Source organism: Pithys albifrons, chromosome 3 (assembly GCF_047495875.1).
Source record: "Pithys albifrons albifrons isolate INPA30051 chromosome 3, PitAlb_v1, whole genome shotgun sequence".
Lineage (NCBI taxonomy): Eukaryota > Metazoa > Chordata > Aves > Passeriformes > Thamnophilidae > Pithys > Pithys albifrons.
The window spans coordinates 52431896-52456380 of record NC_092460.1 but is presented as its reverse complement, the minus strand read 5'-3'; the positions used below and the strand labels follow the sequence as shown (position 1 = coordinate 52456380).

Below are 24485 nucleotides of genomic sequence, written 5' to 3'. Positions count from 1 at the left end.
TACTACAAGGGCAAGTGAAATGAAAGGAATAAGAAGAGAGGAAGCAAAAGAGCATGGTCCCCAAATCCTCCTTTAAAAGTCAGTTTGGGTTATACTCCAGTTATTGACCCCAGTCCTGGCTCAGAGCACCAATCTCAGCAGCTGAAATTCCATCACATTTGTGACTCCACCTGCAAAAGCTGGGACCCCAAGTGATATAAAGACCTACATTTGAAAACCTCTCTCCTACAGAATAGCTAAAGCTATGGAATTAATTTGTGTGAGATGACAAATTTGGCCCAGGCTGCTTCTTTGGCTTATAGCTGTCACGTTTGCCATCATGGCAGTAATTTCTACTTTTTTCCCTAAAGCTGTCTAAAAGAAAGGAAGGAGGGGAGAGGAAAGGAAGGTCTCCTTTGACATCTGCATTTCTAAGGCAAAAGCCTAAGAAATAAACTTACTGTTAAGTTCTTGTTGATTGTTTTGTCTCTTTGCTCAACATCCATTTAAGATAAAATTATACACATAATTTTATAAATGCTATTTATAAAGCTGTGGATACATATTATGCATATTTTGTGCCAAAATGAATCCATTTTTACCTCTATGAAATGACAAGTCCCAAACACTGAATAATTCCAAAGGGGCTATTTTTAAGGCATTTGTTGCTGAGTACCATCTCTCTGCCTGTAGACATGGGAATAGACACCATTTTTAGCTTCTCATAGCTCTTTTGTTCCAGAAGAGTTTGTCACAACAGAGGGCCACTGAATGGCTATTTACAATAAATGGATCTGTGGATTATGGGATCAAACATTTCAGAGAACAACTGAGCTTACCTTCACATCAGGACTGTCTGGGGAGCTCCTATTCATGTCCTTGCTGCATCTCCCAGAAGCAGGAACTGCAGTCATTGGGAAACTCTATGTCCAGGTAGCAGTTCCCAGGACAGTTTCCTCAGCTCCCTCGTGTGCCTAGTTGTATTTTGCTGTTTTCAGCAGAGTTATCTGGAAGCAGCTGCCTCCAGTATTGCTTCAGGATTGTTACTTTCCTATGTTTCTTTCCAGGGAAAGGGAAAACATCCAGAACATTTTCAAATGCTACTGCCTTAGCATCAGGAGTGGGAGTAACTTGAAAGGTGAAACAAAAATCCCTGTCTGTATCTGCAATTTTTGTTCCATTCTGTGCATTCTCGGCTTCTATTCAAAATAAACAAATTTTTGAAGGCCAAAATTAAATAATATGCTACAGAAAAAACCTCTCATTTTTCTCTCTCATTCAGAAATAGCATAATCATGATGAAAAATAAATGAACTCCTGTTGCCTGTTAACAAACCAACTCTGTGGAGTGCTGTCTCCAGCCAAACAACTCCCCTGGCTCAAGGTCTGGCCCTCATTCCTGGAATCAGAGAGAAGTCCTGTGCAGCCATTAAAAAGCTGATACCAACCATGTCTGGGGCATGCATCTAAGTAGCAAAAGTGGAGAACAGGGTACTGCCTGCCTCACAGGTGAGCAGGGCCACTGCCATGCCCAGTGAGATGGGAGAGGTGAGATAGGAAGCTGCATAGGGGTCAACATACGGTCAGACCTAGAAATACACCTGGGAGGAACAAAACCATCCCTGGGCATCTGGTGTGCTTGCAACTGCACCCATTTTTTCCATTTCTATTTGCTCCAGACCCTGTTACCCCATTGGGATCAAGCAAGCACTCCAAAACCTGCTTTCATCATTTTGAAATCTGCTGAGCAGGTTTCCAGCTGAAAGGTGTTTTAGACCAGGTTCCCAAGAGGCAGTCTCTCATAAAATTGTCATTTCTGTTTCCCTCCCTGCCTTTGGACAGGGAGGGGTGCTCAGAGTAGTCTCAACTGCTCTTTACAACTCAGGATATCACCCCTTCTGGAAAGCAGTGCCAAAGATGTCCTCAGAGGAAAACCATTGCTTTCCACAAAAGCGTATACCAGAGGCTTGTGCAAAGCAGATGACAACACAGTGGGAGGAGAATCATGCAGATTTCCAGGGAGATCTTTGCTCCCTCAGCCTTGCTGTAGGGAGGAGAAATAATCTGTCTCAAGACAGGGCATGAGAAGCTGGGAGGCATCTCTGGTTCCTCTCTTGTGTTTAACTTTGCTGCAGCCATCAGGGCATAAACCCTTTTGAGAGCGAGTTTATCAGTTTCTACTGCCAACATTTGCCAAGGCAAAGGGCCAGTGCATGAGTTATGGGGTACCCAAAGTGTTACATTCAACCAACCCACCCTCACACTACTGTCCCCTGACACAGCACAACCAAGGCAACAAAATTCTCCTTCCTATGCCTCCATGGGATTTTTTCCACCCTCCAGTCTGGGTTTCCCACACATAGGTATCAATGGGCAGGTCTGTCATGGTTTAACCCCAATTAGCGGTAAAGCACCACAGAGCTGCTCACTCTTTCACCCACCCTAATGGGATGGGGAAGAGAATCAGAAAAGTAGAAGTGAGAAAACTTTTGGATTGAGATAGAGACAGTTTAATAGGCAAAGCAAAACCATGCATGCAAGCAAAGCAAAACATGGAATTCATTCACTGCTTCCCACAGGCAGGTAGGAATTTCTTTTATCACAGAATGTTCTGAGTTGGAAGGGACCAATACTTCAATGAGCCAGCATATGTTGATTTCAAAAAGTGTTCCTTTGCAAAGCTGAGTCATAAAGAAGATTGAGAAACTCTGCATCGCTGATTAAACAGCTAGAAAGATCCACCATCAGGGAAGTGTCCAAAATTGTCATGCTATACACTACTTTTTATTTCAATGCTTTGCTTTGGTTAAAAGACTTCATTTGTTTCATTAGTCTGAGCATGATGCATTTCAAATTTCAGATCTTCTCCTCTTACTCATAGTAACATTCAATTCTGTTGATCCTGTACTTCATCAGTTGTGTGGGAAGGTGTCTGAACTTTTTGTCTAATAGTAGAAGACACTTCAATTGCTTTTTTGGACTCCAATTAGGAAAGACCTTAAATTAAACACTAAGGATATAAAAAAAAATGAACAAGATTGGAAAACAAGGGAGAACATTTGCCACAGCAATCCTTCTCTGTTTTCTCTTGGGGTAAGAGAAGTATGTGCTGAAAAGGACACATCCTTGACACAAACATCTCATAGACCCAAATCCACCTAGCTTTCCAGTCCAGGCACAGGTGGGGTGAGTGGTGCAGCTGCCTACAAAGCACAGGCATGGGCTTTGCTGTCCCACCACAAGGAGCCCCAGTGTCAGGTCACACTGGTAGCGTCACACTGCACACCCAATGCCACACTGTCACTCATGTCACAATGCAGGTCAAAGTGCTGCAGCACATGGTGTCTCTCAGGATGTGGTTTCTGGGATATTTTACTTCCACTGGTACTTTTAAAAATCTGCACAAGAGCCAGGCTCCTCAGCCCAGTCTTCTCACAGGGACTGCACAAAAGATATGTCTGAGACTTCCCCAGGACCTTGGGCTGCTGATCAGTCAGACCTCACACTCAAGTCTAAGAACAGTGCAGCTCCTTCCCCCATTTCACTCAAGTTTCTCCTCATGGAAACTGTGGGGTATGCAGCACTGAGGGGCAGGGGAGCAGCATGCACTCAACTGTCACCTAGGCATAGAGTCTGGATGTGGAATTAAGCAGACAGATCCTCAGTAATCAAGCAGTATTTGCATCGACCCATCTTCTGCAGCAGCTCCTACACAGAGGACTAGAAAAAAGCATTTGCCATAGCTGAAACCTGTCTTGTGCAACGGATTCTGCTGAGACCAAAGCAGATATTATGAATGAGCTGACAAAACCAGCCTGCTGTTGGCATAGGCACCAAGCAGAGACAGTGTAGCTACACTGGAAGTGTTTCATCCATTACTGTCAGAGAAGTCACTTTTACCACTGATCCCTCTCTAACAAATCATGTTGCCAAGCAGTTTTATAGAGGCGTTAGACATCCAAAGCTACTTATGGTCCTGTTAAAAGAGATGCATTTCTTTTTTAGTTCAGTGTGGCTGAAATGCTATCACAGAAGAAAGTGTAATTGCTCAGCGCACTATTGTAAAAGAGGTATTATTGTAATTACAATAGGGAGGGACAATGTGAGCTAGGAGCCGCTATCTTCTTCCTCTGAGCCATCACCTTTGGGCAGCATTGCAGAGCTGAAAATTTGCTACCATAAGCACAACAGCTATTTGCACAGTCTTTGCCATGAGGATTGATGAAAATGTGGAAATAATGATGTTACTTCTCCATTCACCATAAATCACCCGTTCCCCTCAAAGTGATTGGAGTATTATGTCTGGCCAGATTTATATGGACAACTTAACCAATTAGCTCTTTTATAAAGGCTGTCATCTTCTTAATACAGTGTTAGATATATTTAGGCATATGTCTACAAAATAAAGTATTTCTTTCTGAAGCTAGCAAAGCTCTCATTCTAACAGATTTAAAACTTCGGTCTGCAAATGTTCACCCTGTGGCTCTGTTTGCACTACCAAGTTATTCATTGACTGCAGAAGCCAACCAATAGATCAAAGTAGCTGATCTATATATACACTACTACATACACATATTTATATACATACACACACATATATATTTATGGTTTGCCACCATTAATGCCATCAGGGAAATTTCTTACTAATAAGTGGATTAGCTTAGGAAGATAGTATATTCAGCCCAACTAAATCTGCGTGGCATGTGTATAATTCCCATCAAGATTATGCTTTTGAATTTGGCTCTGTTTAAATGTAGCCCTTACCATGGCCAGTAGTATCACCATCATACTGCTGCTTTGCATAGCACTGGGAGGGACCTGCCCAGCTGCCAATAAGCAGCAAGGGGACTCCTGTCTCTGGAGGGCAGAGATAAATCCCAAGGCCATTACCTCGCTGAGCCTATCCATCCCAGCAGGCAGCACAGGCAGCTGTGGAGCTGCTCCACTGCACTGACAAGTGAGGTAATGGGAAAGGGGCCACAGGCAGCAATGTTGTCTTTGACCCACAAACCCACTGCATCCCAACAACCCAGCACAGTGGCCTGCAGCAGTGCTGAGGTACCATAGCATGAAGAAACATCCACCTTCCAGTTTCCCCTTCACTGTCTTAAACCCACACACAACAAGTAATGTCATGGTGCCCTGCCAAGCAACAGAAAAATGCCAAAATCTCTCCATTTTCAGCATTTGCCCAAGGCAGAAAAGGGCACTGGGCAGGCACAGAAGAGAAGCAAGAAGGTCTCTAGGCAATCTGCTGTACTGTTACCTCTTGGAGAACAAATACTGGAGGGAGCAGAGGAAAACTTAAAAACTTTTTTTTTTTTAACATCAGTTCGGTAGTAAATGGTGTGTAATACAGTGCCTGTGGCCATGCTGGCCTCAGGTCAAAATCCAGAGCACACCTCTCTGACTTCTGGCCCAGCACAAAGAGGTTGCTGGAAATCCTCCTATGTCAACAGCAAGTCTGACTGTCCAAATAAACATGCACTTACAATGGCAGATGTATATCAAAAAGCTGGCTGACCCAGCTGCCTAAGAAATAGAGAGACAACCATCTGGAAACCATCAGCCAAGGACTATTTTACCCCTCCATATGCATGGAACTCCTTGCTATAGGACAAAAGCATGCCATGGGCAGTAAATTTACCTGAAGTCTAGAAAGCAACTGGACAAATGCATGCGATAAAGTCTACCTGGGTCCATCAAGCACAGTAACAAAAATCCCTCAGCCACATTGTACTAGAGATAGGGAAATATTTAGAGGAGGTATCAGCCCACAGTTGCACCGATCCTGTAATCTGTCTCAGGTGTCCACTACTGTCCATCACTGGTAGCAGGGCACTGACCTAGATGGGCCTCAATGGGACAAAATGTATAACATTTCTGGATTGTAGATCATGTTGAAAATCAGTCATGAGTACTTACCTGAACACTCATGTACTCACTGTCTATGAAAGGCAGCCACAGGAACTTAACATTTTTCTCAATTTCTACTAGTTTCTACAGTAACACAAATTCATCACTCAAAGCCTCTTAGTGGCTGGAAAAAAATGAAGGAGATTATTTCATCAACTCCCATCTTGCACAGGCAGATAATGCAGGGCCACACCAGGATACCTAAAATAGTAATTTATTGGAAAAAGCATTATGACTGTTTATAGATGCTGTGGCATGATTAGTACCCCAGACATAAGGATAAACTGGCAACCTACAGTCTAGCAAATCAACAACTCCCACGGAGCTCACAAAGTCAATGATCAGCACAGAAGTTGCAAATTACTGTATTATATTTTATTTATTTCAAAACCCTAGAAAACACAGACAAAATACAGGCATCTTTGCATATAGAAAAGGCAATTAATTTTGCATAAGGCTTTGATATAATTTAACACTTCCTATGAAACTCTTATCCTGCCTGCCACATGCAAAAGTCCAGGAAGCAGGGCTGGATGAATTACTCTCATGGTTGGGGCAGAAGCTCTCACTCTCTGTTTAGTGTGTGTGCATGTTATTAAAAAAACACCATTCTGATAAGTTGTGCAGTTCTGTTCAAGGTTTATTATTGGTCTTCCTAACATTAGAGATTTCACAGAATGAATTTTGAGAAATTTCAAGGTTTTGATCATTGCAGGACATTCACCACTGTCAGCCAGAAAGGACTATATCCACAGTCTACACACAAGTTCCAAATTGAACCTGGGAATGCATACACTAGACAGCACTGTTCTCCTCCATTCCTCATCCACACAGGTAAAAATAATAGAGGACATTCATAGGTCCTTCTGAATTCAGGAATGGGCTTAATAGGACATTTGTTCCTTAAAACATTCATTCAAAAGCCCAGTTCTTTGTCCTTGATTTCTCTTTCAATTCTTCCTCCTCTGCACTGCAATCACTAACTACAGCCAATAGGTCTTCCCTTGTTGTTTTTTCTTAATTAAATGATACCTGATCTTTTTTCCCATCTTGAACTAGCTACTCTTGCACACAGGGGACTGAAACTCTCTCATGAGGTACACAGCAAAGCTCTTATATAGCTCAGCAAGAGAGAAAATGAAAGCACAACAGAAACTCAGGTTTTCTCCTTTTACTGCTGGATTTGTTCTCAGAAAGCAAACAGCTTGACCAGCCAGAAGCCAACATGCCATCTGACAACTGTCTCTTTCAGCTCCAGGGTAAAATGGCTTTTGGAAAGCCCCTGAGTTTTGGGGCACTTAATCATCAGAGGACCACACCTCTTTTAGTGGAGGTAATGAATTATACAGGCACCCACAGTAACATGGTGTGGGAGCATGTTCCAACTGAGGGCATCCTGTTGCATTCCTGGCATAGACAACAGCTAAAATGCTGGTTTTATGCCTGACAGTTCAACATTATTAGTCTTTCTGAAACAAGATCTACACTTGCTATTATATTTGAAATTTCCAAAAGGCTACTCAAGCTACTCATCATTTGACGTAAGTCCCTGTTTTCAAGAATAGTCTTGTTTTCCTTCTTCTCCAAAGAAAACAGCTGCTCTGAGTAGCCCTTCAAAAACTGACACCATTTAAGAGATGTTTTTTAAAGATGGGCACCCACAGTAGCTTCACTATATGTCTGCCATTCTTCAAATGCACTTTCAGATTACAAATAAGCATCTACTTTCTTCCCAGCCTGTATTTTTCTAATTCAATTAGATTAACACACACATTTTAGCTTTGGCCCTTGTATAGGCTAGTTTTAAAGAAACATTACACAAAAGTAACAGGAAGGTGAGGAAATGATCTTGAGGTCTCCAGGTGCAAGCTGAGATCAAGACACGGAACACTTCAAAATATCTCGTATCTCAGGCAGAAGAACAGCTGCAAACAGAAACCTGGATCTTTCTCTAAATGACACTTCTCAGTCAGATGGCAGAAGTGTTGATCTGCGCACTCTTACATCAATATAAAAGATGTTTATTTTCACTGTGCTGTGTTGGCAGCAATGCCTGTGTCCCTTTAGACTGCTTGTGGAATGGCAAAGATAAAAGCAGCATTTTACAGCTGCAGCAAACTCAAGGAGATAAAAAAGCCACTGTATGCACTTTCATCATGGTCCCCTGCCTGTCTCAGGTAAGACTAATAGTCTGCCAACACTCGGACGTGACTCCTGTCAGGCACCATTCTTGCTAATTAAGTACTTTTGGCTTTCTCAGCATTGAACTATGAGAGCACAAAGGAGATAAATGCAAAACACAGAGAGATCAAGAGAGTCTGTGTAGCTGAAGTCCTAGTCTGGAATGAAGGAGCAGGACCATCAGAAGGGTCAGCAAGTGTTCTTCTAAAATGGTTGGTCCATAAAAGACTAAAGCATAGGTGTGGAGAAAGACAATGATAGTTTTTCACCTCTGCTGAATTATTAGTTTATTTTAAGGAGAACAGGGACATAGTGTTGGGAGGTTATCAGTGCAAGACAGCACCGCAGGGAGCCAGATGTTCACTCTTTCACAAACCAGACCTCATTGCGTCGTCCATAAGGCTTCATAGGGGGGTCATAACCATTGCACAAGTAGAAATCCTTGCGGTATGCAGCTTCACTCCCCAGAGCAGCCTTCAGCTTGGCAGCATAGTTCACATAATCTGTCTCTTTGGCATAGCCACCAAACTGTCTGCAAAGAAATCAAACACAAAGAGGTGTTGAGCAGTCCTGGCAAAGCACAGAAAGGAAGACAGAGAGAACAATATATAGCCACTGCATATTTAGACACGCATTTTGGTCCAGATCCTGCCAATACACACTCATGCGTGAACTGTTCATTGTGAACCAGCACACTTCATCTGTGATAGATGAAGTCCAAAGGGTTACACAGCCAGAGTGCAGTCATTCATTGGCAGACCCCAAACAGATCCCCCACGGACAGTCACTCAGCAGAATGGCCCTGCCCTTTACATCAACACCGTATCAGGGGACAAACTTTCTGGGACACTAGGTTATCTCCAAGTCAGCTCAGACTACAGTCCTTAAACTAATGCTGTCAACAACCATATTCCTCAAGAAAAACAGGAGGTAATTGCCAGCAACAGAGATGCTGGCAATTACAGCACACCATGCTATTTAAAAGGGGTGGTCTGGAATGAGTCTGGTTTGTGTTGACCTCCCACCAGCAGGACTGTTTCCACATCAGCCTGCACCTCACCACCTTGCCTCCGTGTCAAGCTTTGAGACAAAACAGCCTGATATTGCAGAAGTGACCCACGCCCACTTTGTAGAGCAAAGGCCAAACAGCAATTGCCAGCAAGGGAGGAACCAGTTCAGAGTCAGCCAATAGTTCAAGCAAGGGGGCAGAGGAACTTCCAAGGATTAAAGACAAGGGGAAAATCTTATTGCTAATGTGATGCTAGTTTGAGTCCAGGCTTCCAGTCAAGAGCCAAAGACATTCAAAGGTGATTTGAAGCAATGCAATGGCTGCTTGTTTCCATGATGGACCCTAGTGGGAGTCCACCTAAATGAGACTTCAACTGAAACCTGTAGTTTGATGTGAATCACACCAAAGGATCACTATGAACCATCTGGACACCAGAAAGTAGGGAAAACAATAGTTTTCAGGTAACAGAAATGAATCAGAACCTCCACACCTGTTTAACCAGTGGAAAAAATCCATATTCCAATTCAGTGCAGCATAACCAAAGGTAAGATATTACATAAAGCACCTGTCTTCAGTCTAGGCATACCCTTCCATCTCCTTTTACCACATGCACCCCTTGTCCAGCAAGTCATTTGGTAAAATAAACAGTGCTCTTCAGAATATGCTGAAGATCTCAGCACTTGAAACTGGAAATCCCAGGATGCATTCCTTACGTGGAATAAATGGTCATCCCCTTTCTCTCTTCAATCTTAATGCTTTCATCAGTAGGACAAGGAGGGTTGTCTTGAAACTGGCTTGGTATCCGCAGAGAGACCTTTACTTTCTGCTGAAAGGAGCCATCTTCAGCAGGAAAGGCAGTGATGGAGACAGGAGCAGTCATGCCCATTCCAACCCCTGAAAGAGATAGACAGAAACTACCAAAGAAGTCGAGGTTCTTAGGAACTCACAAAATTAACAGGGGATTCACAAAAGCTAATTTTAGTTTAAGGAAACTCCTCATACTAAATTTCTTGTGTAGTCATTCAGGAGTGGGCTCCTCTGGGGCATGCAGAACAGTTGTATCAGGCTTCTGCTTGGGCCAAGCTCCCTCTTCACACAGGGACCCTGAGAGATAAGGGCCTCAGCTGACCTCCAGAGGGCTTTTTATTAATGGTGCTGGTTTTGCAGTTCTCTGTGACACTGTTCTGACAAATCACTTCTAACACAACAGGGTCTATAGTTTCGGGGCAGGCCAGCGGCACATAAAAATCTACATCTGAGCCCATAGCCAATACTGGGTGACAGGAGCCTTCTCTTAAACCCTTTCAAATCCTTTCATACATCCTACAAGCTCCAGTGCCCCAAAACTCAGTGTTGTTATGTATTTAAGCAGGACTGTCCGTGCTGTCCACACTCCAGAAACCGCATGCTTTTCTTGTGCTCATTAGCACATTTTTCTTCACTCTTCTTGCAGCAGTAGGGAACCTCCAAATCTCAGGATCAGGCAGCCACAAAACCAGTTGAGATCAAGCCATCTTTCTCATTTATTTTCCTTTTATACCATACCTGTGTTGGTGTCACATGGTATAGATATAGAAGACACCTTTTCTACTACAGCAACAGTGATCATCTTCTTTCCAAAACATTCTGCTGTAAATGCCATTTCCCACTGCATCCATGTTCCATTCCCATAGAGACTATATCAGTACCTCTACTAGACACTGGGGAAAGGTGTGTGAGCACATGTATATGCCTCAGAAATACTCTATATAGTCTTCTCCTGCTGCAAATGGTTAAAATGCACATACTTTAGTAAAATGAGAATTAGAAGCAATCACCTGGAAGCACTGTTATAAAACATCATGAAATACCATTTAAAAGGAAGTTCATTACCTCTTTTTGAATAAAAATCTCCAGATAAAGTATCAGCGCTGTAACAGTTATTTCACTACCTACAAAGGCCACATCAAAGTACCGAAGTGTCCCAGATACTTTGTATTTCATCAGCTACTGCTCACCCAGGGAGCTCTGACAGACACGTCTGTCTGTCCTCATGTTATACCAGCTCCAAGATTCCTGCTAAGGCAAATAATTTTTGAAATTTTACCCTGAAACAGAGATGGGTTATAAACGGTCTCACACTGTGAGTTAGCTGGGCACGATTTAAACTGTGGCAACTTTACTTTTCCCAGTGAGGAGCCATCCCCATCACAGACCCCCAGCGCCGGGAGCCACAGCCAGGCAGACCCGCAGTGCCATCCACTCCATGCATCCTGCTTCACCAATCCTCAATTACCAACATCCACCGAGGTACCCGGGGCAGGCAGCATCTCTCACCCTTGTCGTTGCTTCCTCCGACGTACTTGAGGAGCTTGACTGCCCCTTCCTTCGAGGCTTCGTCGAATGACTTCCCCACCAACTCCACCGCCGCAAACCGCCCGCCCTCGCACGCTCTCTCCTCGTAGCTGACCTGCTCCTGGGGAAGGAGAGGGGGCTGGACACGCTGCCAGAAGGTGATTCCCGCTTCCCCTCGCAGCGCCTTATCCGGCCCCGCTGGCGCAGGGCACAGCGCCGGCCGCCCGCCCCGCCACAGACCTTCTCGCCCTTGCTCAGCAGCCGGTAGGGCCATGCCTCCACCGTGCTCAGCAGGGAGTTCTTCACCATGCCCAGCATGGTGCCGCTCGGCTTGTTCCGGTACCGCTCGGCTCGGCTCTGTCCCGCTCGGCTCGGGCCGGCCCCGCTCGGCCGCGGTGGGAGGGCCCGGGAGACGCCCCGCCGCCCGGAGTGCGGCCATCGCCTTCAGGGCGCGCCCGCAGGGGGGCCGGGCCGGGCCGGGCCGGGCCGGGCCGGCGGCGCTGCGGGAGTGGGAGGGCGGCCCCCGAGCGGGACGTGATGCGGGGGGCCGAGAAGTGAGAGGAGTAATGAAGTGCGGGAGCGGATGGTATTTATCTGGGGACGTTTTTAAGTTTTTTTTTAATAGAAAGAAGCAAAGGGGAACAAACACAGTTGGGTTTTAAGAAAGTGAATTTAAGGTGGTGCTCTCTATCGCTGGATGTTGTAAGCTTTAGGCGAGGGGTAGATCTTAGAAGCCCCTAATGATGCTTGATCTCCCTCCACTGACCACCCAACTGGTCACCTCTGTTTAAAATCCTGTCCAGATCCCTTCCCAGAAATACATGTAAATGAACGCAACAGGGAACTTAGATGGCTTGTGTAGCTGGATATATTTATATGCATAGAGGACTTGATACTTCATGACCATAAGTGATTTTTCATTGTATAAGCTATGTCAAAGGACAAGTGCCAGCTGAAGAAAGTGCCTTGCACAATTTCTTTTAGAAGAGGTTAGCAAAGACAGAAATCAAATACCAGTCCCTAGGAGTCAGTTAAATGGATCAGAGCAGCTTCCCCAGGCAGATGAGACAGTCACCTTGAGGTGGTTGCTCAGCTGGAATGCTGCCTCCTCAAATAGAAGATGAGTGGTGCAGAAGTAGGCTGGCATATAGCAATTCTGTACTCTTAAAGAGCAAAAAAGAAAATTATAAAAGAGAAATATGACACTAAAGCTTTTCCATCTAGAGAGACAGGGCCATGCAAAGGTAAAGAAGTTAAAGAAGCTGGCCATGATCATCAGATCAAACAGGCTCTGTGCAGGTCAGGGAGCTGGGCTGGAGCCTGGCATGGACTTTCACAGACTGAATGACAGACTGCTACCAGTGATAACAGTGATGAAGGCCACAGACCTAGTAATTTATTATTTTTTTTATTTATTCACCATTATGCAAGAAATTGCAGAATTGTAATATCCTTTGCATGCTCCAACTTATTTGTTCTCTTTTAAAGCAAATGGTGAGTTTCTCTTTGTGTTAAGTTTTTGCTAAGAATACCAACTTGCACATATCTGTGTAGGAATACCTGGACTCCTTTGTCTTTAGCTGGTGGTAAAAAGGTAAAAAAGTAAAAGCATGCAGTGGTCTGGTTTGGCTTCTTCCCACCTCCAACCATCTGTGACCAAGGGAAGTCTCATCTTTCTGTTTCATGTAGTCCTCAGTTAACTTTATAAAACTTCAAGTTGCCTGATAAAATGCTCATATCTAAAATATGACCATGAAAGCTGACATTTATGTTTTATTCTTCCTCCAGATAGGCCAAAAGTACCAGCAGACCCAAGCAAAGCATCCCTTGGAGGGATCAGCAGTCTGTGCAAGTGTGCAGCTGATTCTACAATACAGCCTAGTAACTCTGAGTGCAGAATAACAAGAAGTTAGGAGCCTTTCTCTCCTGTTATTCATTGTAATTTATGTAAATATATTCTGTGATCAAAATACTGTACATTTCCTGAGAAATTTTGATGACAACTTCAACAAAGGCACAACTGTATCCTTTTATCAGCCTTTTCACAGTCTTGATTTTTCCCTTCTCTAGCTAAGCTGTGTTTCAAATACCCAAGCAAAAGCTAAGAAGAGACTTTCCAAGTTAGAGTTTTGTTATTTTCTGAAAACTTGAACTCAGAGAATTTAAATCCAGGAAATATTTATCAGATTGTCTCATAAACTACTCATACCTCCCCACTCAACTAACTCCCAGTTGCAGCCAAAATTCTTACTGTGTTAATTCTTTCAGTTCATTCTGAAAGATTTCATATGAAACCAGTTTTTCCTCCTTTCCTTCTGAAGGTTATTGTAGTGTCACTGAATTTCTTTTCCTAAACTCGGGCTTTGGGAACCCTTACATAGCTAGTCTGCATCCTCACTGCTTGTGACAGGATAGTGTTTGCAAAACAACTATCATGCCAACCACCCCCACAATCATTTAGACATAATCCATTCTTTATTTGTGTTCTCATAAATTGCTTCATCCAGACCTTAAAAAAGTTTATTTTCCTCACTTCCTCTCCTGCCTGTGTTTCAGCAGATTTCATGTACACAGTTGACTGCAGTGCTGGGTAGAAATCTCTGTCCTGGATTTGTCTTCAGAGACCTGAAGGGCAAGCCCCCTCTATCCTCTGTTCAGTGCATAATTTCATTTCTGAACTCTTATATCACCAGCTTTATTGTCAGGAAGCCACTGGCAAAGACAAGCTGAAGGCAGGGTATTCTGGGTAATCCCTGAGGGACCAAAGTCTTTGGGTTGTTAATTTTCTACAGATCTTAATTGTGCTGAAGGATGTTGGGAAATGTCTGGAGGTCAGTGCTTGCATGTGTACACCAACTGAAATCTCTGATTTTAGGGACTGAACAGTCTCTTAAGCTATTTTGGAAAATCTTTCTAGATACCTATCTATGCCATTAGGTATCTAAATAGTTTTGGAAAAAAAATCCCCTGGTTTCCATGGGTCTTGGCAGAAGTCAATTCAATGTCTTTCAGAGTGCTGAATAACACAGCTCTGAGTGCACAGCTCCAAATAGCTAAAAACCCCCACTCTTTGCAGAAGGTGGATGTTCATATTTGGTCCCTAGCAACTGACATATCTCCAGCCTTGAAGGATGATGCACAGACCAAGGTTATCCAGCCATATCCACCCTCTGAACATGTGAACATGGAGAATAGGTTAAGGCTATATTTTGAAACACAGCTTCGTCTCCCTGCCCAGCTGGAAGTGCCAAGCACTAATCCATTTTTCTGCATTCATCACTTGTTCAACTCTTTTGAAGATCAAATTCCCCAGCTGTTTCAGATGGAGTGCTTTAAAAATAGGAGAGAGAGAGAGAAATTCACCTGATCATTATAGAAAGAGCTTCCTCTGATAAGCAGAAAGAATGGCTGTATAGCCTAAAGGTATTCATGCTCAAGTGGACTGAGCTTGTCAGTTCTTCTTGCTTGGTACACAAACAGCCATCACTGAAGAACAAGGTCAAGTTTCACCTACTGAGCTAGGTTTAGAAGGCAGCAGCAAAATGCAGAAGTTCTGGTCTCCTTAGCAAAGCTGACTTGTGCATGCTTTGCTTTATTCTCTCCAACAGCATCCCATTGATAAAGGCTTAAGCAGATGAAAAAAATAAAGACATCCCCTTTTTTCAGGTAGAGAATTAACTTCTCTGAAGTCTCCTGTGAGCATACAACCTTCTCCTATGCATTGGAAGTCTCCGCAGCTGAGTATTTCCACGCCTTTGGCTCTGCAGAGCATTCAGTCGAAGAGGAAGGATGGTTTTGCTGATGACATTGAGGCGTTCATTCAGTTCTTCCAGCCTTTTCCTTATTGACTGGACTTCCCTCATGAGATTGTCCACAGCCGCAGAGACAGGGTGGAGACTACAAAAAGAGTAATACAGGAGAGTAACTCAGTTCAGGGAGTGTTCCTGAGCATGCAAAGTAATTTACCACGACCCTGTGTTTCTTGATGTGTAAGGGCCCTTAGTAATGAAAGTTGCAAGCAACCATTAAAAGATACTTCCAAATCTACCCTTCCCCTTGGGTGTTGGGAATTCACCTGAGATGCCACATCAGAACCCAGAAAACCACAAGCTTTAGGATCACCACAGTCAACATGGTCTTTCCACCATCTGATTCTAATTAGTATTATTTAAGTAGGAGCAGACATGGAGGATGGGCCAGTAATTCCCATTCAGTACTGTTAGTCCTCAACAATTACAATTAACCAGTCTGTGTCCTTGCTAGCAAACACTTAATTCCAAACCCAATGCAGGAAATATGGCTGAATAGTCTCATTGCAACTTCCTGGACTAAAGTTAGTACTTTCCAAATACAGGTCGTAATATCATCCCTGTTAATCTTAGGCACCAATGAATTTCAGCACTGTCAGTGTAAAAGCTGTGATGAATTCTGTGCTAGTAACAACAACCATCATGCAGCCAGGGAGAAATCCACTTGATGTCAGAGAAAATATAAAATTTGTCAACTATATCCTCCTGAAATGCTAATTTGTAGAGTTATTGTGTGACCTTTCCGCTAGTGCCTTTTTTATTCTTCTAGCCTTTCCTTTTCACTGGTACCAACTGCAATCAGATTGTTTTGTTCCTAAAGAGAAACATGAATTATGGAAGATGACCACGTGCTTTATGAATTCTGATTTAAGTGATACTAGGTTTCTAGTAATTCCCAATATTCCCGTCTCCTGTCTCTTTCCCACTCTGTTTCTGGAAATATGCGAATGGAGTAAATTTTGTGAGTGTGCTCAACAGTTACTATCTCCTGCAATGCAAAGGGGCAATATGATGACATGAACCAGTGAATAGCTTTCTCAAATCTGTGTGTTAGAGACTGAAATAAAAAAAAGAACATCACAGGTCAAACTAGCTTCTTCTGCCTGCCTTGTGGCCAACTCCATGTATGGATTTGTAGCACAATTAATTTTTTCCAGCCTGTTTTCACAGGATTGAGGTGCCAAGGACATTTTCTTTAGCATAATTCTTGTTAAAACAGTAATGGCAACAGAGAACATTTCACAATAAATAGTCATCAGAGTATTCAGTTTTACTAATCCAAGCTGCTATCACAACAGCTACCAAGACAGTGCATTTCATTTCCCCCCAACCCCAAGCAATATGAAAATTCATCTTAAAGAAGTTGAATCCTGCTCAAGGAAGGGCAGCCAGGAGAGGACTGAATCCCACCTACAGATGAAGGGAATTACCTGGAGAACTCAGGCAGTAGAGCATTTGGGTTGTTCAGCAGAGTATGCTTCATTTGCCAGAAGATGTCATTTCCCCATTTCTCAAGGATTTGAGTAATGCTGTTAACACCTTCTATGTTGACCTTGTCAGCTAGGTTAGCAGGATGTCCATGAAAGAAAGGAAAATAAATGTGACAGAACAAGAAAACATGAGCTGGTGCTCTGAGTTTGATTCCATTCCCCCATCACAACTCAGTTGCAATGAAATGCCAAATATTAAACACACGAAGGATCTAAATTAAAAAGCAGGTAACTCTCCCTCACAGCAGAATTCTCTGCCTCCAGGTCCCCAGGTTTTCTGCTGTGACTCGTTACCCCAGCTGATTATTTCTAAAATCATTTTTTTCACCAGAAGTCTCTGTAGCTACCCAGAAGTCAAGAAACAGCAGTCATGAATAAGTACTATGGATCTCACTCCAAGGACAAAATAGACGAATCTGCAGCTCTGAGTTACTGAAAGCCTCCCATGCTGACCCACCAACATGACATCCTACCGCCTTCTCTGTAGTTCCATTTCTGATGCTGGTCCAAAAAGTCCTCCTGGGATTTACTGCAGGGCAAAAGGGTGAAGAGGAGGAAAAGAGGAAGAGTCACCATGGTGGCTGTTGTAGGATCTTGACTTCCTTCTGCTTTGTGGAAAAAAAAAAATCTTGCTAACTGCATTCTTTCTTTTTTGTCTTTCTCCACTTTCAATCTGTCACCACAACACCAAATTTAAAATTCTTTAAAATGTTGTTCAAGTTGCTTAGTATAGCTTTTACAGAAGCACTGGCACTTTTTCACAAGTGCAAACTTTTCTTTTCAAGCAATTGAGTGGTACAGAGATGCTTCATCAACTGGCAGCAGCAGGGAAGGTAGTTTTGCTTCATAAGTAGCTGTGTTGGGCTAACACCTTACACCTATGATTGTTCTACCAATGTCAGGAGGACGCAGTACAAGGTATAAAAATAGGTATATTCTCACTTTTGGAGGGAAACAAGGTAAAATACAATAAAACAATTGATCAAGTATTTCATAGTCGACAAAAAAATGGGTTTTTTTGATCTGATCTCTTAATCAGTGGCAACATCTTAGATGCTGCCCAGTGATGGAGCCTCAAAGGCTGCCCCACCCTCCATGTACTATCTCTGCATTGCCCTGGTCCCAGGGGTCAGTTCCTCCTGAGCAAAGCTGCAGAGTAGGCAAGGCAAGTAAATTAACTGATATGAGCAGTTACCTAAGCTTTTTTTCGGTCAAGTTTACCATCATTCCCAAGCCAATGGAAGTCAACACTAATCTACAAGTCCTCCTGGACAAGTACTGTCTCTAAATGCAGGAGGACAGATCAGTCTCTCCACTGCTTACTCATGCTAATTTGCTATTCTGCCCTAATTAAGTAGTCCCTCGGTGGTGAATCTGATATTTTTATTTTAAAAAAATGTCATGAACAGCTGTTCTAGTGGAAACTGGCTGGAAATATCAGTTATACACATATTGCACATAGCAAACAGAAAAAATGCATTGCCAAGTTCATGTGTTTTAGTGGTGATTTCAGTTATCTGTAGTCACAGCAATGGAGGGGCTCATGTGAGAAGAAGGCACATTCAGAAAATCCAAATTATTCCCTTTTTGAGGTATATGCATCAAAAGCCTAAGATCTCACTGCAAAATATGAGGACATTAAATTGCTTTTTGAATATTATAAACCCTCCTAACAATCTGAGAAAAATTCAGTCACCTCAAAACCTATCAGCAGCTGTAGCAGATAAAGCAGTAACTATATAATTCCTTTCATGTTGTTCCTTTCTTACATTCCATCACTAGTGTATTTTAATTGCAACTGCATTTATTTTTCCACTACTTAAAACATCAGTAAGAATATAGCCATACTAATGACAAATGTCATGATACTTAATAAATATTATGTTCCACCTGTCAGGATGTAATTTGTACTTAGTCTTCTTCTATTTGGAATATTCAATTAAAGAGGGAAAAAAATGCCTTCTTCCTATCTCACATATACACACACCTCTTCTTTCTCTCAACTGCCAAAATAAAAATCTGTAAGAAGGTCTGACAATATCACCAAAGTTCTTAATGAAAAGGTCCTTATGGATCTTCAAACTATTCGCATTGACACCATAGCTCCTCTACCTCTCAGCTTTTCCACATGAATACTCTGGCCTTTAAACCTTTTTTTCTCTTCTCTTTCTTTGAATGACTATGCACTGCATATGCCTCTTTAATCTTCCCTGATGGGAAAGGACTTACCAGACTGCTATGTGTCTAATTGCAAATTACTTGAAAGTGCTGCCAATATCAAGGAGGCACTGTGGCTCCCGAGCAAATTATAAAACTTTCTGAAGATGTTGTCCATTCCTTACTCTTTGCACCTCCCTCTTGTTTCAATACCCCACAGCTGAGATAATTTGATCTTTCTGTATTTGTTAAAAGAAGGATTGTAATAAATTCCAACTACATCTGATACTGAAAATTCACCCTATTTGACCTCCAACTTTTTAAAACATTAGGTGTCCAAATGAATCACAATACCCACATGTTCTATTTGCAGGCCTCCTCACAGACCAGTTGCTTTGTAGTTTTGCTCCCTGCATTCCTGAGGGCCTGCTTGATTTTATTATCACAGTAAACATCAGGTTATAATCATCTTTGAAATAGATTCTCATACCTCAGACACACAGAAAATGAGCAGTCTTCCCTCTCTTAGGTGGAATTTTAGAAGGCAGATGGATATTCACTAACAAGGTTTCTAGCTGAAAAAATCTGGAGGGTCGTCTGTAATAGGAATCAGATCCCATGCCATTCAAATGTGTCTTCTGATCTGTTGCAGAGTTACACTGGAAAGTACTATCAGGATAGAACATGGATTGATAAGCAAGGAGAACTCTCTCACATCCTTAGATGGAAACTCGCTCCTAGATGTAGAGGATGACAATAACAACATCCTAGCTTTGTCATTGTTACTATTAATTACAATAATAAGGAGTGCTATCAGAAAATTACATCACATTCTGCCCTTGAAGCAGGGTATGCTCAGTGATTCACTGGACAGTCCCTTCATCTGCAAGCAATGAAGACGGACATATTTGTCTCATTATTACACCTTTTTTTTTCAGCTTTTAACCTTTTGATTCCTTGCTTCAACATGATAAAAGAGCTCAGCTAGCTCAATGCTCTGAGCACAGCCCTGGTGGGATCAGCAGTTGTTCCATCCAAGCCAGAATCCCTGCCTCAAAGCAAAGGAGTATTGCCAGTAGTTGAGCTCTCATTGGTATCCATCTCCTGTTAACCCCTACAGTTTCTTGTTCATACAGTATACTCCATTTCCAGAGCTCATACCTCCTTACACATAGTGGGTATTCACAACTGAGCACTGAGATTTCACTGGTATCTGCTGCAGACGTTGATACGCTGAGGTCCAGCACAATGACTGAAGTTCACCACTGCTTGTGGGTTGTGCTAGGATATGGGGGAATTGTCTATATTATCCACTCCTGGTACCAAACACAGCTTTGATTCAGAGAAAATTTTCTCCCCTGAAGTCTGACGAGAACACACATCCTATTGCAGATGTGAGTTGTTGCAGTACAATGCAGAGTTCACTTGCCCCTTTTATATCAAGAGGGCTTGAAACCTTCCCTTGTACTTCTGATTGCTCCAAACACATGCACTCTCCTGCTGTTATGCATGAGGATTCCAGTGTGTTAGCTCAAGCCAACCCTTGCTTTGAGAAGAGAATTTTGTTGATTAGTGTTAGCAATCCCTGTAATGATACCTAAAATGAAGGATTTTTTTTCTGCAGCATTGAAGCAAATTAGTTACCTTCACACTTTTCGTTTGAGGGCCATTCTTCTTTCATAACTTTCCCAAATTCCTTTCAGACTAAAGCTGAAGACTGATACTGGATTTTGTGTTGTTTGCAGAGAAATAAAATATATTTTTAAGTGAATTGAAGTTTGATCTCAGGTAAATAATAAATACAGAAAATGTAGCTCTCACTACAATGGTAATGGATATTTAAACATCAGAGTAAGTTTAAGATTCTCTATTTTATAAAGGATCTTAATACATAATAAAGCTACTTTTGCAGACTGTTGGAATTTCTCTATCTTTATTTCCATATCCAGTATTTTAGAATATTTTAAGGTTATATTACACACACCCAACTAAAATGTTCTGGTTTATGTATTAAGTTCAAAAAGGTTTAAGTGATATAAACCAAACACCTTCATATTAAAAACGCTTATTGTAGCTGCACACAATTTCTAAGCTAATGCCAGTTCTGTGAGAGCTCTCAGCCTGGGATCCTGAATAGTCTCTAAGCTTTTAGAGGACAAAGCTGCCAAGACTGTGAGTCCAGAACAAATAAAGTACTTACAAGCTCTGTTTGCAAAGTGGATGGCATTTTATAGCTCTCCAAGCTATGTAATGGTTAAAGTACGAAAAATGTCAAAAATGATTTTTAAAATTGAGTCTTACAATATTAACCCAGCCACAGCAGTACAGCTAGAATATCACCTGTTTCAAAAGTCTTTATTATAAGTCCATTGTAATCTATTATTCTTCAATTTATATGTGTGTAATGCTTTATGTTGGCACACGCACACACTCAATTTTGGTTTGGAATACCAATATGTAGGAATGTCTTGAATTTTTCAAGTTTGGCGACATATTTCAGTTAAATAGGGCTTTTTCATATAATCAAGAGAGCTACACTGCTCATTTTCTACCTGGATGTTTTGTGAAAGCAAAGATCATCTGAATCCCTCAAATAGCCTGACCATTCTGCTAAACAAAGAGATCTAAATAACAGTCCTGATAGCAAACAGGTAGGGTGCTGCTGTTGTCAGCTAGACAGCCATACTGATGATAAAAAACCCCATAAAATCTAACCAGGTGCAAAGCACACATCTACTGCAATTCATAGCATTAGTAAAATACTTGTGGTTGTAAGGAGGTAATATGCACCTTTTGCCTCTTCTTCACTTGCACCTGCTTTTTAAGAACATGTGTTATCTTCAGCTCTCTCTCATTTAGTGCTTGCTTCTTCCTCTTAAGAAGTTTCCTCTCTCTCCTTGGATAGGCATTCACAGACCTTGCACTCTCCATGTCTGCCTGTCTGCCTGACTCTTAGGGATTTACTTGCTCCTTCTTTCTACCTTCTTCTCTCACTCTGCACACACCTATTCTCTGGAAATATAGGTAGTAATCCTCCAACATCCATGTCCATGCTAGTCTGTACATGTTCTCTTCCTCTCCTGGCTTTTCCCATGGGTGCCTTTAGAGTCCTTCAACACAACAAGCTTTTTACGTGATGCATGGATGTGTCTTCTCCAGAGGAAGAAGCAAAACATTACTGGGAAAGAAGGCAGAGAATTGCATACAGACATTACCTTTGCTCTTGAGGTCAGTCCTTCTGTGACGAGGCTTCCAAATCTCTGCCTCCCTGCTGCTTTCTTCTCCTCACTAACCCCTCTGTATTTCAGCTTGCAACGAGTGACGTGTCCCTCTTCATTTCCCTGCTTTCCACATTTCCAGAGTCTTTCCGTGGAGCCTCCTCCAGCTGTACCTCTCTTACCCACCCCTCCCACTCCTGCAAACCAGCCATCTCCCCCCACACATGGGAGCCTTATGAGAAGGAAAGCCTGGGCAATGGAGTCCTTCTCAAAAACAGCTCCGTCTGCAAGGATACCCGTGTATCTTTGCCCCTGGGTTCTTTTGGGCAGGTCTCAAATGCTGGCTCTCCTGCACAGCTGGATAACTACTCTTACTAGTCACAGTTTCCACTATGCAGTGCTTCTCTCCAGCTGCTTGAACCCTCCAGCCATCCAGTCATGAATTTGTTCACCACATTGTTCTTGCCTTTTAACTAAGATGCCAATTAATTCCCTGCTGATTAGTTCATTCCTGATGCACTCTGCCAAATCTATTTCTAGTGGAATAAACAAGGAGGGATGAATCGGCTGCAGTGGTGTTGATTTTTTCCCTGATCCCCTCCCCCAGGTCTGCGCCTGCCAGATCAAACAGACTCAGGTCTGGTCAGTACTCAATAAAGAGATTTCCAAAGAAATGCAAGGTCTTACAGGGTTAAGTTTTGTAAAGCAGGAGGTGGACTCCTGACTCTGGTTCCACATCTGTGTCGTGCTGACATTTGCTGTGATCTGAGAGGATGTGCAGCCACCACAGCCCAAAACTGCAGAACTGCTACATACACAGGCTCATGACTAGACCCATGGCACTGCTTGTGAGTGCCTTGGCCAAATCTGCATTCTTCATATTACTTCTCCAGTATCAACTGGCAAGAATATCTTCTCTGTTTCCTGACCAGCCTATCCTTACTTAACTCAATTTTCCACAGCCAAGACACTGCACTCAACAGTGAGAAAAAAGATTGTTTTCTCACCATCAAAGTACTGTCCAGCCACTCAGAACAAAAGCAAACACCCAGCAGTAAGGAGCCAGAGGATACGTGCAAGTGTTACAGACATAGCAGGTACAAATGAATCATTGTGATTTCAACAGAGGAGGTGAGGAGCTGATTGTGAGGAAAGCTGAGTACCATCCTTTTAAGCCACAGTCCGTAAATACCAGGCAGCACTGTCATTTAGTCAGCCACTTAAAACCACTCAAGAAGAGAGAGGTTCCACTGGAACTAGATTCAGGGGTATCTGCTTTGGTGACACCAGAAGCATGTGGTTTTGGCTGCTCCTACTCCCCTGGTCCCACTGGCTCTGTGACAGGGAAATTTCTGAGAAGACTGCCTTGTTTATGGAGCCTTGCCATTGAAACAGCAGGACACTCATTTGCAAAGTTATAAAACACCAGTTTTTAAAAGCAGCCCTCAATATACAGGCTTAACACAGACCAGCCTCCGGAGGAACTGGAAACCTATTTTTTCAGGGCTTGAACAAGCAAACAAAATGTCCAGGCAACAGGGAAATAACCCAAACAATCATCTGCCTCCAGCTGTTCCCCATTCAGCATGTGGCAAACATAGTCCTGTTATGCCTTTGCAACTCCCTGTTAAGAGGAAGCAAACTGCTAACAGTCAGCATGAGATGGGGACACCAGACTGAGAAATGGTCCAAGCAAGAACCCCTCCATGGGGGCATGGCACAGAGACACTGGCTGAGCAAACCTGATGGGGAAACATACATGCTCCCAAAATCCTGGTCCAAATTCAAATTGTGCTGGTGAAGGGTCACAGTCTGTGCGCAATGTCCTGGTCTCAACCTGGCAGTCTGCTAGCTCAGCACAGCTCTCAGCTGGCAGGAGTCTATATCAGCTAAATCCCCCATTCCTTCTGCCTTCTTGGGGACTGGCAGGACAGGAGGGAGCTGTATCATTTCCCTTCCTTGTCTCCTTTCTGCTAACATCCACATTTCCAGTGATGTGAAAGGATCACTGCCCAAACCACTGTCACCACCATGGCTGCATTCAGGTAGTGATACCCAGCACCCACATGCCATCACTGTACCACAGCAAACATAGACTGGGGAACTGTAACACAATCAGCTAAGAAATTCCCCTTTCCTTTTTATTTTTTTCTGTCACTGTGTTTTAAGCAACAGCAGGGTGTTCAATTTGCTCTCTCGCATGAGGATTGCTGTTTGCAGTCAGTTTACTAAACTTGAGTAGCCTCAGTGTGAAGCTTGCTCGTGATATGCATATATCTGTCTGTGGCTCTCTCAGGACACACAAGAGCTCTGAGACAGCAAAACCCTACTGGTAAGAACAACATCTGCAGAAACATTTGGGGTCATTTCCCCAGAACCTGGTTCAGCCCAC

At 42.8% G+C, this 24485-nt stretch overlaps 1 protein-coding gene and 1 long non-coding RNA gene across 3 annotated transcripts; both read right to left on the bottom strand.

The window, feature by feature from the left end:
• Positions 1-8346: 8346 nt before the first annotated feature.
• On the bottom strand, positions 8347-11858 carry HEBP1 (heme binding protein 1). Its single transcript, XM_071551943.1, has 4 exons — positions 11660-11858; positions 11402-11540; positions 9799-9979; positions 8347-8608 (listed from the first exon to the last, which is right to left on the bottom strand). The coding sequence occupies exons 1-4, from the start codon at positions 11735-11737 to the stop codon at positions 8437-8439; spliced, it is 570 nt and encodes a 189-aa protein (XP_071408044.1). The 5' UTR covers positions 11738-11858; the 3' UTR covers positions 8347-8436.
• A 799-nt stretch (positions 11859-12657) lies between these two features.
• On the bottom strand, positions 12658-22507 carry LOC139670350 (uncharacterized). Of its 2 annotated transcripts, none has more exons than XR_011697474.1 (4): positions 22091-22507; positions 17192-17326; positions 16659-16788; positions 12658-15316 (listed from the first exon to the last, which is right to left on the bottom strand). It is a non-coding gene; the product is annotated as an uncharacterized lncRNA (long non-coding RNA). The 2 variants fall into 2 exon arrangements; XR_011697473.1 differs by having other exon boundaries at positions 17192-17323.
• Positions 22508-24485: the final 1978 nt, after the last annotated feature.

Excerpts from the sequence above, each read along its gene's own strand:
- HEBP1 (XM_071551943.1), bottom strand. The coding sequence starts at position 11,737 with ATGCTGGGCATGGTGAAGAACTCCCTGCTGAGCACGGTGGAGGCATGG. Across the intron at positions 11,541-11,659 it reads TGCTGAGCAAGGGCGAGAAG|GAGCAGGTCAGCTACGAGGA; the intron begins GTCTGTGGCGGG and ends CTCCTTCCCCAG. Across the intron at positions 8,609-9,798 it reads GGGATGACCATTTATTCCAC|ACAGTTTGGTGGCTATGCCA; the intron begins GTAAGGAATGCA and ends ATTTCTTTGCAG.